This window comes from Diceros bicornis, chromosome 18, assembly GCF_020826845.1.
Source record: "Diceros bicornis minor isolate mBicDic1 chromosome 18, mDicBic1.mat.cur, whole genome shotgun sequence".
NCBI classification, from domain to species: domain Eukaryota; kingdom Metazoa; phylum Chordata; class Mammalia; order Perissodactyla; family Rhinocerotidae; genus Diceros; species Diceros bicornis.
In genome coordinates this window covers 37,138,228-37,151,542 of record NC_080757.1, presented here as the reverse complement: position 1 = coordinate 37,151,542, position 13,315 = coordinate 37,138,228, and the positions used below count along the sequence as shown (strand labels likewise).

The 13,315-nt window shown below is 46.3% G+C and overlaps 1 protein-coding gene across 4 annotated transcripts; it reads left to right on the top strand.

Annotated features, from left to right (window-relative positions):
• The first annotated feature begins 7,213 nt into the window (after positions 1 to 7,213).
• Positions 7,214 to 10,271, top strand: ATP5MC1 (ATP synthase membrane subunit c locus 1). Of its 4 annotated transcripts, none has more exons than XM_058560757.1 (5): positions 7,214 to 7,309; positions 7,884 to 7,931; positions 9,069 to 9,146; positions 9,537 to 9,718; positions 10,053 to 10,271. In XM_058560757.1, the coding sequence occupies exons 2-5, from the start codon at positions 7,893 to 7,895 to the stop codon at positions 10,165 to 10,167; spliced, it is 414 nt and encodes a 137-aa protein (XP_058416740.1). In that variant the 5' UTR covers positions 7,214 to 7,309; positions 7,884 to 7,892; the 3' UTR covers positions 10,168 to 10,271. The 4 variants fall into 4 exon arrangements, with proteins under 4 accessions (XP_058416740.1, XP_058416741.1, XP_058416742.1 ...); XM_058560758.1 differs by having other exon boundaries at positions 7,303 to 7,379; XM_058560759.1 differs by lacking the exon at positions 7,214 to 7,309 and having other exon boundaries at positions 7,459 to 7,931; positions 9,540 to 9,718.
• Positions 10,272 to 13,315: the final 3,044 nt, after the last annotated feature.

Here is a 13,315-nt window from a genome sequence, read left to right as displayed (position 1 = left end):
ATTTAAAAAAAATAAAATAAAACCAGAATCCTGTCATTTCTTACCACTTCCACTGTTACCATCTTGGTCCAAGCCACATCATCTCTTATCTAGATTATTACAATAACCTCCAACTGGTGTCCCTGCTTGTCCCCTTGTCTCCCCACCTCCACCTCAATACTCTATTCTGAGTTATGCTTTTAAAATATAAGTTAAACTATGTCACTCCTCTACTCAAAATGCTCTAATGAGTCAACATCTCAGCCAGAGTAAAAGCCAAAATCATTATAAGGCCACCATTTACAAGACATCCCTCCCACCCCACTATCACCACCATTATCTCTCTGACTTCATCCCCAATGACTCTCTCTTTTGCTCCCTCCTCTCTATTCAAACTGGCTCCTTGCTATTCCTAGAATGTGTTAATCATGCTTCTGTCCCAGGGCCTTTGTACTTGCTGTTCTTTCTGCCTGGAACACTTTCTCCCCAGATATCTTCATATCTTACTCCCCCTCCTTCAAGTCTTTGTTCAAATGTTACCTTCTCAGTGAAACTTTCCATTGTAGATAAACTGTTTTTTCTCTGTGATAGCTTTTAACATCTTCTCTTTGTAGAGTGGTCTGTAGTTTCACTAAAATGAGGATAGAGGTAGATTTTTGTTTTTATGGTTATCCTATTTGGGATTTGCTGAGATTCCTATATCAGAGGATTCAGGTCTTTTATCAGTCTGGAAATTTCTCAGCCATTATATTTTCAAATATTGCCTCATACCCATTCTCTCTATTCTGTCTTTCTAATATTCTTATTAGACAGATGTTGGCTCTCATTCTGCCCTCCATGTCTCTTAACCATCTTTTCACATTTTTGATCTTTTATTTCTCTGTGCTACATTCGGATTAATTTCCTCAGACCTACTTTCCAGTTTGTTAACTTTTCCTTCAATTGTCATTAATTTCTTGTTTAACCTATCCATTAAGGTTTTTTCTTAATTTCAATTACTATATTTTTCATTTTTAAAAGTTTCATTTATTTCTTTTTCAAACCTGCAAGTTCTTTTTTACACCATCTTAGTCCTTTTTTTTTTTTTCCCCTTTACTCCTTATGTCTGTAATCATTGTAAACATACTTAGTTTTAAATAATCACAAACATCTATGATACTATGTGCTAAGCACTGTTCTGGTTACTTTATAAATATTGATTCATTTAATCTTCATAACAACTCTGTATAAGGAAATGGCACAGAGAAGTTAATCAACTTGCCCAAGATCACCTGGAGAGTAAGTAGAGCATCTGGACTGGAATCCAGGCAGTCTGGCTTTAAAGCCCACACCCTTAATCACTGCCCTTTACTGCCTCTCCTATAGTTGAGTTGCCATCTGAAAATTGTGTTACCTGAAATTCTTGCTGTTTGTTATGTTTGCTGATCCGTGCTCATTGTGGATTGTTTATTTACGGAGATCAATTTTCAGTTATTGTGGGAATCCTGCGTGGGTCCAGAGGTATTTTACGTTGTTTCAGCCCAGGGACATCCCTGGTCTAGAATCACTTTTAATGCCGATTCCTTAGCTTGGACATTCCCAGACCACAGAGTATAGATTTGAATCCAAAACCGACATAAAGTTAGTAGTTACAAATTCTCAGGAAAGCTTTTTGTTCCACCCAGAGCCAGGAATAGGCAGACAAGCTTCCTTGTTACCTCCCTGTGGATGGATTCTTTTAGGTCCACCTTGAAAAGGTGTAGCCTTTTGAGGATCTTAGCTTTATTTGGAAATTTCAATTCCAACTCCCTGTCTTACACAGGCCCCAAACCCTTCTCTACCCACGGAGGATTAAAACTCAAGCCACTTCATTTCTGTGACTGACACCCCTTTATCTGTCCCACTATATTCCCAGCCATGGTGGCTTCAGTTTAATATTACATATTTACTGCTCTGGTTTTATATTCTCTCTTTGTTTTTGGACCTGAAGGACTTTCCTTACTTTCTTGTGAGCTCAGCTATGCACTTAAAAGCTAGTATTTATCACCATGAACCATCTATACCCTTCCTCCCACACCCTTCTCCCCACATCCTTCCCCCCCCAAAAAACCCCTCCTTTTATATTTGTTACTATTGTTATTACAGAATATATCATTACCAGCTGGGCCATTTGGCAGAGGAGATCTTTTTCCAGACTGTGGGAAATTGGTAATTCGGATATAACATAGAATATATTTTCTTTTAGCTGTCAAAAACAAGGCTATGCATTTAAAAATATATCTGTGACATTTTATGTAGCATTTTTAGGTGTTGTGGCAGGAGGATTTTCAGAATATTTAGTCTAGCCGTACTGCCAGAAATGGAAGTGCAGCACCATATTTGAGCTGTCCCCTGGCCATGGCTGATTGGTCTAAGATTGGCTACACCAACTCTCTGGTGTTTTTTGTTTTGTTTTGTTTTTTTAATTTAATTTAATTTAATTTTTTCCCCCCAAAGCCCCAGTAGATAGCTGTATGTCATAGCTGCACATCCTTCTAGTTGCTGTATGTGGGACGCAGCCTCAGCATGGCTGGAGAAGCGGTGCGTCGGTGCGCGCCCGGGATCCGAACCCAGGCCGCCAGCAGCGGAGCACACGCACTTAACCACTAAGCCACCAGGCCAGCCCTCTCCTGTGTTTTTATACATGTTGTCCACTCTGCCTGGAATAGCGTCATCCATTTTCACCCTCTCCCTTGATATATCTAGCTAACTTTATATTTATCCTCAAAACTCAGCCCGGAAATCTTTTTTTTCCCAAAAGGTCTTCCTTGGTTCTCTCCAGATAGAGTTATTCCCTCCCTTCTTTATATTTTACAGGTAGTTTTCTTGTGGTGCTCATTAAGATGTTTTAATTAATTGTATACATATTTATTTTCCTGTTAATTTTGAGTTTCTTCAGGGTGGAAACTGGTCTTATCCATTTGTGTACTCCCAGCACCAAGTGCAGAGCTTGGAGCGGTTAAGTGCTCAAAAATGTTTGCTGAATTAAATTCCAAAGTAAGAGTGAGGACTGGGCTTGAAGGAAAAGAGAGAAGATCTGAGATAAGACTGTAGGTGGGGCTGGCCCCATGGCTTAGCAGTCAAGTACACATGCTCCGCTGCTGGCGGCCTGGGTTCGGATCCCAGGCGCGCATTGACGCGCTGCTTCTCTGGCCGTGCTGAGGCCGAGTCCCGCATACAGCAACTAGAAGGATGTGCAGCTATGACATACAACTATCTACTGGGGCTTTGGGGGGAAAAATAAATAAATAAAGTTTTAAAAAAAAAGACTGTAGGTGGAAGAGGTGGGGTTTTTTAAAATTTATTTTGTGTGTGTGTGTGTGTGTGTGTGTGTGTGTGTGTGTGAGGAAGATCAGCCCTGAGCTAACATCCATGCCACTCCTCCTCTTTTTGCTGAGGAAGACTGGCCCTGGGCTAACAAGTGTGCCCATCTTCCTCCACTTTATATGGGACACCACCACAGCATGGCCTGACAAGCAATGCATCAGTGTGCACCGGGGATCCAAACCCGGGCCACCAGCAGGGGAGTGCGCACACTTAACCACTAGGCCACGGGGCCAGCCCCTGAGTTGAGTCTTGAAAAGAGTCAGAAATGCCTTTGGAAAGAGGGATGTGCTGGCTTATTATCCACAAGTTTGCCTTTTGCAGCCTTCATCAAAAGCATTTCTCCTGACTCAGGAGTTCTCTCCGAGTTCCCACAGAAGTTTTGTGGCCTCCTCCAAGCCAGCTGGTACAACCCCCCAAGACGTAGGTCTGGATTTGAGGTTTCCCGACTACCCTGCACTTCACACAGCCTCTCCTGGTTTACCAGAACTTTTCACTTCAATAATTAAAAGAGCATCTCCACATATATGATCTCATTTACTCCTTATAACAATCCTGTTGGAAAAGGGATATCTCCCTTTTAGAGATGAAGACAGAGTCAGAGAGGTTAAGAGCCTTGCCCCAAATCATCCAGCGGTAGGTGGCAGTGCCAGGACTTGAATCCTGCTTGTTGAACTCCAAAATTCTTCTAAACCTGACACTGAACTGCCTGATTTCCAGTAGGTCACAGGATAAACTTGACAACTTTGAATGTGTGCTATGAGTAGAGCTATGTGACAAATCTGTATGTGAAAAAAAAATTAATACATGTAGACAAAGTCAGGGATGAGCCACATAAAAATATAACTTGTCCTAGAGCAGTAACAGAAAGGAAACATTCATCAACCACCAACCTATGCCTGGCACTTACTTTATCTCATATTTCTGTAAGGTAAGTAGAATTAACCCTCTTTTACAGTGAAAGCACCTAACACAATGCTTGCCATATGGGGAGGCCTCAATAAATGGTAGCTTGTACACTAAAGCCAGGAGAGATTTGGTAATCTGCTCAGAGACACACATATCCAGTTATAGTAGAGCCATGACAGGAACTCAGATCCATGTGACTTCAAAACTCCACACTCTTTCTATTATACTATGCTGGCTATGCTGGCAGGATATCTTAAGTCTCAATCTTTTTTTTTTTTTAAATAGTTTTATTTTTGTGTGTGTGTGTGTGAGGAAGATCAGCCCTGAGCTAACATCCATGCTAATCCTCCTCTTTTTGCTGAGGAAGACCGGCTCTGAGCTAACATCTATTGCCAATCCTGCTCCTTTTTTTTCCCCCAAAGCCCCAGTAGATAGCTGTGCGTCATAGTTGCACATCCTTCTAGTTGCTGTTTGTGGGACGCGGCCTCAGCATGGCCGGAGAAGCGGTGCGTTGGTGGGCGCCTGGGTCCGAACCCGGGCCGCCAGCAGTGGGGCACGAGCACTTAACCGCTAAGCCAGGGGGCCAGCCCTTAAGTCTCAATCTTAAAGTATTTTTCTGGGCTGGCCCCGTGGCTTAGCGGTTAAGTGCGCGCGCTCCGCTGCTGGCGGCCCAGGCCGGGATCCGGGCGCGCACCGACGCACCGCTTCTCCGGCCATGCTGAGGCCGCGTCCCACATACAGCAACTAGAAGGATGTGCAACTACGACATACAACTGTCTACCGCGGCTTTGGGGGAAAAATAAATAAATAATTTTTTTTAAAAAAAGTATTTTTCTGAGTCCAGAGTTCTGAATTTCCAGATTAGTATAATTTTTAATATTTTTCTATTATAAATTTAATATATACTCATAAAAATATAAATCAACCTATTACACTGTCCAGAACAATTAAAATTTTATTTTATTTTCTTCCAATCTTTTTTCCATATTTTTTTCACAATGCTACATAGTTTTGCATTTTTCATGTCTTACATCATGCAAATTTTCCCAATATAAAATACTCTTCAGAGGGGCCGGCCCGATGGCGCAAGCGGTTAAGTGCGTGCGCTCCACCGCGGCAGCTTGGGGTTCGCCGGTTCAGATCCCGGGCACGCACCAACGCACCACTTGTCAGGCCATGCTGTGGCGGCGTCCCATATAAAGTGGAGGGAGATGGGCACGGATGTTAGCCCAGGGCCAGTCTTCCTCAGCAAAAAAGAGGAGGATTGCAGGTGTTAGCACAGGGCTGATCTCCTCACAAAAAAAAAAAAAAAAAAAAATGTTTGGGCCGCCCCCGTGCGGTTAGCGGTTAAGTGCGCACACTCCACTGCTGGCGGCCGGGGTTCAGATCCCGGGTGCTGCACGGATGCCCTGCTTCTCCAGCCATGCTGAGGCCGTGTCCCACATACATCAACTAGAAGGATGTGCAGCTATGACATACAACTATCTACTGGAGCTTTGGGGGGGGGAATAAATAAATAAAATCTTTAAAAAAAATAAAATAAAATCCTCTTCAGAAACATGATTTTAAATATCAGCTTATTTCATCAAGTGAAGATATCACAATTTATTAACCACTTACTTGTTCCCAATTTCGATAAACTCTGCAACGTACATCCTTTGAAGAGAATCTTTGCATTTCTGATTTTTAATTCAGGATAGATTCCTGAAGAAGTGATATTCGTGGGTCCAAGAGGATGTAGTATAAAGGCTCTCAACTCCTTAAGAATTTCTGGGTCAAAGAGAATGGACCACTCAAAGCCTTTCAATACATAAACATTGTCAAATTGCTTTCAAGAAAGGTTTTCTAATTCACATTCTCACCAGCAGTTTAAGGGGGTGCCTGGCTCACATTAATAAAAAATAAATAAATAAAAACTGCTCTTTAGATAAATGCGAAATGTTGCCTTTAAACTTCTATTCCTTTGATTAGTGAAATTGAACATTCTTTCCTTTAATTTATATTTTTTCTTTAGTGAATTGCTTATTCCTATCCTTTCCCATTTTTCTATCGGGGTATTAAGGTGTTTTATCTTTAGAATGTTATTTTTACAATATAAAAAATACTTTAGGGCCACCTCTGTGGCTTAGCAGTTAAGTGCGCACGCTCCGCTACTGGCGGCCCAGGTTCGGATCCCGGCGCGCACCAATGCACCGCTTCTCCGGCCATGCTGAGGCCGCGTCCCACATACAGCACCTAGAAGGATGTGCAACTATGACATACAACTATCTACCGGGGCTTTGGGGAAAAAAAGGAGGAGGATTGGCAATAGATGTTAGCTCAGAGCCGGTCTTCCTCAGCAAAAAGAGGAGGATTAGCATGGATGTTAGCTCAGGGCTGATCTTCCTCACAAAAAAAAAAAAAAGTGGAAAAAATATTTTTAAAAAAGTCCGGTTGGCCGTCCAGGACTGCTGAACACCCGCAGAGGGCCACAAAGGCGCGCTCACCCACTAGCGAACTTCCAAGGCCAGCGAGCTGCCTTTATTCTCCAACACGGAAGCAAGGCTTCCACAAATCACCAGGGCGGGAACCGCTGCAAAGGCGTTGCCTCTCCCAGCCTCTGGAGGAACGTCTCGCGGGATCTCCAGCCTCCGACCAGACTACAAATCCCAACATGCAACGCGCCTCAAGGTTGGAGCGCCCGAATGAAGGCTCAGGGCCAAGGTCATGTGTCTGTCTGCGTAAGCCCTCCGGTCATCTCTCCCACGCCTTTTCCGCAGCTTCCACCTTGGCCGCCATTTTGTGCGGGAGGTTACGGAACCTCTGAGTCCCGCCGACTCTATGGTTGAGCATTTCAGGGATCGACCAATCGGAAGCCAGATCTCGGAGGAAAATCCCGCCTTTACCCTCAGGGAGGCGGGAACTGCCACGAAGCTCCCGTGGAGAGAGAGGAAGGAGCTGCGGAAAACCAATAAGAAAGGAGGAATTGAGGACGTTAACCAATGGGGGTTCAGAGGGTTTGCGGCCAATAAGCGTGGGAGAACCCCGGGACACGTGGGTGGGGGAGTTGAGCGCTGAGACCTAGAGCTAAAGCTGGGAGGTGAGTCAGTCACCTTGAGCGGGGCGAGCGCTGTGGTCCGAGCAGGGGCAGCAGGGCAGTGGGAGTGCAGGTGACTTGGGGCCAAGAAGCCAGCGATCGGCAGGGGTGTGGGCTGGGCTGTATGGAGGGGCATTTGCCCCTAGGGCCGGGAGAGGCGATGGGCGTCTATAGCCTTAACAATGTTAATTACCAACGGTAATGAGCGATTAACTGTCCGGCTGAGGCGGGCCGGGGACTGCTATGTAAAATGGGCAGGACCCTGCACGGCATCTGCCCAGTATCTGTCTCCAGTCTTTCCAAGAGACCGTCCTATGGCTACATTTCCCTTCTGGCGCTCAGGCCTCCTTCCTCTACTTCCCATCTCCGTGACCTTCCTTTGCAGACCCGCTGCGCTGAAAGTAGTGGACCGGGAAGTTCGCGCGGACACACTGACCTCTAATGCCCTCCTCAGCTGGGGCACAGTGCAGGAAGAGCGTGGTCCAGGGAGGACGGGCGGGGGTAAAGGGGACGACTGAAGGTCGCCACTATAAGCAAACAACCAGGCTGTCAATGGAATTTTTTTTTTCCTGTGCAGACTGAAAAAATGCAGACCACCGGAGCATTACTCATTCCTCCTGCTCTGGTAAGCTGCGGCTCCGGGGTGATCTGTAGTGCCAGCTGTGGGAGCCATCAATGTTTAATGAATGAACTGAGAGGAGCTTGGCACCCTGATGATGTTGGCTCTTTGGGGAGGCTGTAGGATGTGATGCAGTTAACCCCTGTTTATTTGGACCTGTAAACCAAGCTGTCTTGGCTTTGGAATGTGGTCCGAGAATCTGGATCTGACCTTTACCCCCGGTCTGGCTGGGCAGTAGTCAGCCCACTGAAGCAGTGATTCTCAACTTTGGCTGCACATTAGAATCGTCTGGGGAACTTTTAAAAATCCTGATGCCCAGGATGCACAGACTCTGAGAATGGAGGCGGAACCCATGCATCTGTGTTTTTTAGAACTCCCCAGGTGATTTCAATGTTCAGCCAAGTTTGAGAACCACTGCACTAAAAAATATTTCAAGAAAGCCATGTTACAAAGGGCTCTGCTCAGACGGCTGTTTCAGGAGCCTCACCAGGCTTACTAGTCCACTCCATTCAGGGTATGTAACAGTGAGTACCATTTTAGCAAAATAAGATTTACCCCTTGTGATTCTTTTGGTGATCTGGGTACAAAACCCTTCGTGTACCTGGTTTGATAGTAGTGTGGGTTCTTGTTCCATTCTGGGATACTGGATGTTAGGGCTGTGCCCATAGAAGTGAACTTTGATACCCAGTTTGTTTGTTTTTTTATAATTTTATTTATTTATTTTTTTCCCCCAAAGCCCCAGTAGATAGTTGTATGTCATAGTTGCACGTCCTTCTAGTTGCTGTATGTGGGACGCGGCCTCAGCATGGCCGGAGAAGCAGTGCGTCGGTGCGCGCCCGGGATCCGAACCTGGGTTGCCAGCAGCGGAGCGCGCTCACTTAACCGCTAAGCCATGGGGCCGGCCCGGTACCCAGTTTTTCAAACGGGAATATTGCCGCTGCTGACTACACCAGGGGCTCAGGACAGCTGTCTCTGGTGCAGGTCTAGTTGGTAGAAACAGGAATACATTAATTGACCTTGAAATACATTGGACTTTTCTGTTTATAACATTTGTAGTCATTTTTGACTGAAGATCAGCAGTTAGGTACTGGTTTTTTTTTTTCCTCACCTGATTTGGGGGGATGTGTCTCTCTGATTTTACAGATCCGCTGTTGTACCAGGGGTCTAATCAGGCCTGTGTCTGCCTCCTTCCTGAGTAGGCCAGAGATCCCATCTGAACAGGTAAAGGAGTATGGACCGTCTGATGAATTTCCCCAGGCAGGGGTCCTTCAAGTTAGCTGAGTTGCCTTTAGGCCAAAGTGGGAGGAGCGTTAGAGAAGCCGAGGTGCTTTAATAGTTCTAAGTTCCTCAAGTTGAGCACTGTAGGTGAGCAACTTATAAAAGTGAGGTTTCCCTAACCACGAAATTTCCCTAGCCCCGTCTGGAAACAGACCCTGAGACTAATTCCCAGCATGCTCTGCAGTCCGAGCATTCTGTACTTGACAGGCAGTTTGCCAACAGTTTGAGAGCTCAGGTGGGTGGGTGAGGGTGTGGAGTCAGCACCTGTCTTTGTGCCTCACTATCTCCTTGCTGTCTCTTTCCCTACTTCCTTCTCTCTCCTCCTCCTTCTAGCAGCCTTCCTGCAGCAGCTCCCCACTCCAAGTGGCCAGACGTGAGTTCCAGACCAGTGTTGTCTTCCGGGACATTGACACCGCAGCCAAGTTTATTGGTGCTGGGGCCGCCACAGTTGGTGTGGCTGGTTCGGGGGCTGGCATTGGAACAGTGTTTGGCAGCTTGATCATTGGCTATGCCAGGTAAGTTTGGGGGTGGCCAAGAGCATCTCCCACCGTAAACTCCACCCTATTTGGGGGAAGCCTCAGCAGGAGGAGCTCCCTATAGCTTCAGGTTGATTCCACCCACCTCTTGTTTTCTCCAGTGACCTCCAACCTGGCTCACTTATACTTACCATGTTGGTACTCTGCTTGCCTGTCCAAATCCCTCTCCCAGTGTGAGCACCCCCCACTATGCAGGCTAGGTCCTCTCACAGTTTGAGCATTCCCCATTCACCTAACCTACCTGTTGTCCACCACCACCTGTGCCCTCACCCCTTCCTTTCCCTGGGCTGGCATCGATCTCTGTCCCTGGCAGGAACCCGTCTCTCAAGCAGCAGCTCTTCTCCTATGCCATTCTGGGCTTTGCCCTGTCTGAGGCCATGGGGCTCTTCTGTTTGATGGTCGCCTTCCTCATCCTCTTCGCCATGTGAGGCTCCATGGGGGTCACCTACCCATCCCTGCTGCTTCGACTCCAGGCCCTGCCCGGTGCTGGAGTGTGCTAAGCTTTACCATTAAACACGACGTTTCTCTAAACCCATGTGCCTGTGCCTCTGTCCTTTCCCCTTGGGGAGGGCCTTGGTGGAAAGATGGGACAAGGGAAGTGGGATTGGGTCAGCCGTTGGTGATTAGGAACTCCTCAGGGCTGAGAAGTAGCACGGCCATGACTGTAAGAACGTGGAGGGTTCGCTGTCTCTCAGGGGGAGTGTGGATCTGTCTAAATAATGATATTTGGTGCTTTTTTCCAAATTTAGTATAATAATGTGTAACATTTTTGATGGGGTTTGATTTGCACCAAGCTCTGTATCAAGTGTTTTACATTTGGTACCTCAACAACCGTAGGAATTATAAGTACAGTGATTATACCTGTTTTGCAAATGAGGGAACCGAGGCTTAAGGAAGCAAAATAATTTGTCCAACATCACAGAGCTGGTATGTGGCAACGTGGAAATTCCCCTTCAGGCCAGCCTAAACCTTTAACTGCTGTGCTATCCCACAGCATTTATGTCCCACAGCAATGTATTTTCGTTCTGGCCACACAATCGAGGTAGCAAAGATAGGGAAACTTAGTCCCAAAGAAGTTATATAGCGCGTTAGTGGTGGATGTAGGCCTCCAATTGTTGCATTTAGCCCCACTTGTAAGTTTCATCTTCATTCTCAATTAGCCTTTCTTAGATGTTCTTGAGTAATGCAGATGAGGTACACGGTCTCTGTTCCTGGAGAATTTACAATCTTAGCTTTGCTAGGGATAAAAAGGGTGTTTTGGGGCGGTGAACCAACTAATGAATGCTTAGAGAGCTTCACGCAGCGTCCTCCTTGTGGTCTCAGCCTGTGCTCAGCAGGCTCCCCCCCACCTTGGCTAAAGTGGGGCTGATAACCTAGGTGAGAGAAAGCTAAGCTGATACAACCTCATTTGCTGCTTCTCTAAGCCCTAGCAGGAGCAACACAGGGACAGAATGAACACAGAGATGCTGATAGACATGGTCTGTCTCAAATTGGATGGTTTCAAAAGGAGTAATAACACATAAGTGGGACCTATTTTATGAAAACCTTATACCTTAACTTATTGCAAAACTTCTGTGAAATAGTGAAATCAAGAACATTCCTAATTAGTGTTAAGAACAACTTCCAGCTGAAGGGCAGCTAGCAAAGAGGGTTAAAACACCAAAGAATGTGAGTCAATAAGAATGGATTCAAGGCCAGCCCAGTGGTATAGTGGTTAAGCTCACACACTCCGCTTCGATGGCCTGGGGTTCGTAGGTTTGGATCCCGGGCATGGACCTATGCACCGCTTATCAAGCCATGCTGTGGCAGGCGTCCCACGTATAAAGTAGAGGCAGATGGGCACAGCTGTTAGCCCAAGGCCAATCTTCCTCAGCAAAAAGAGGAGGATTGGCAATAGGTGTTAGCTCAGGGCTGATCTTCCTTGCCCCCCCCCCCAAAAAAAAGAATTGATTCAATTTACATGCAATTTAAAGACAGTCATGCAGGTATTTAGGTGCGAAGCATCCTCCTAGGAGTCTTGGGGAAGGCAAAGAAATCTAAGGTTCTTGCCCTCAAGAAGTTTGGGGCATCAACAGAGTGGAAACAATAGTGAATGATACTATACATTATCGAATATGTGGGTACAGAAGCTATGTGTTGTAGGAGGGGAAAAGTGAGGAGGCTAGTGTTACTTGTAATAACATCAGCTAACATTTGAGTGCTTGTATGTCAGGCACAGTGCTAAGTACTTTCTATGAATAACTCAACATCCCTATGAAATAAGTCATTTTATAGGTAAGGAAACAGAGGGAGGCTCAGAGGTGAGGCATCCTCTGAAGGCCACCCAGCTGGTTACTAAAGCTGGGATTCAAACTCCAGAACCTGTGTTCTTATCACTGTGCTGAATCATCTAAGGTTTGTACAAGTTCAGTGACATGCTCAAGATCATATAGCAGCCAACAATTCCATCCAAGTTCATCTAACATTCATTCAATAGTCATGGTTTTCTGATACAGGATTTCTCAACCTTGGCACATTTGGGGCCAGATAATTCATTGTTGTGGGGGGCTGTCCTGTGCATTGTATGATGTTTAGCAGCATCCCTGGCCTCTACCCACTAGATGCCAGTAGCAACCTGCCCTCGCCCAGTTGTGACAACCAATTGCCAAATATCAGATATTGACAAACGTCTCCTAGCTGGGGGGCAAAAATCACTCCCAGTTAAGAACTACTGGTCTACCATAATCTGCTGCCTGTCCTCTTAGCCTATTCACCTTAAGTAACTCGAGGTTGTCCACAGCAAGCCAGTGATAGAACGTGAAGCAGAGCCCAGGAATCTCAGAGCCAAAGAGAAGGAATGGGCCTGAGGTTCAACTGGCAGCTGAGGTATCACCGAGGGAGCAGTGGATTAACTGGTATTGCTGTTACACAAACGGAATGCAGTAACTCCTTGGGATGTCAGGTTGGCGTCCTTGCCAGGTCACTACCCTCTGGTGGTAATCAAGGAGCAGCCCCCAGGGAAGGTGGTTGCCTTTTCCTTCCTGTGAAGCTTCAGGAACCTAGTTTTTGCCAAGGGGCTGGTAAGAATTTCCCTTCATCCTGGGCTCCAAACAGCCTTGGAATTGCTGGACTTAAAAATCCAAATCAGGGCCGGCCCTGTGGCTTAGCGGTTGTGAGCGTGCTCCGCTGCTGGCAGCCCGGGTTCGGATCCCGGGCGCGCACCGACGCGCCACTTCTCCAGCCATGCTGAGGCGGCGTCCCACATACAGCAACTAGAAGGATGTACAGCTATGACAGACAGCTATCTACTGGGGCTTTGGGGGGAAAATAAATAAATAAAATCTTTAAAAAAAAAAAAATTCCAAATCACGGCCGGCCCCGTGGCTTAGCGGTTGGGTGCACGCGCTCCGCTGCTGGCGGCACGAGTTCGGATCCCAGGCGCGCACCACCGCACCACTTCTCCGACCATGCTGAGGCGGCGTCCCACATAAAGCACCTAGAAGGATGTGCAGCTATGACGTGCACCTATCTACTGGGGCTTTGGGGGGAAAAATAAATTAATTAATTAAAAAAAAAATCCAAATCAGCAGGGTTGAG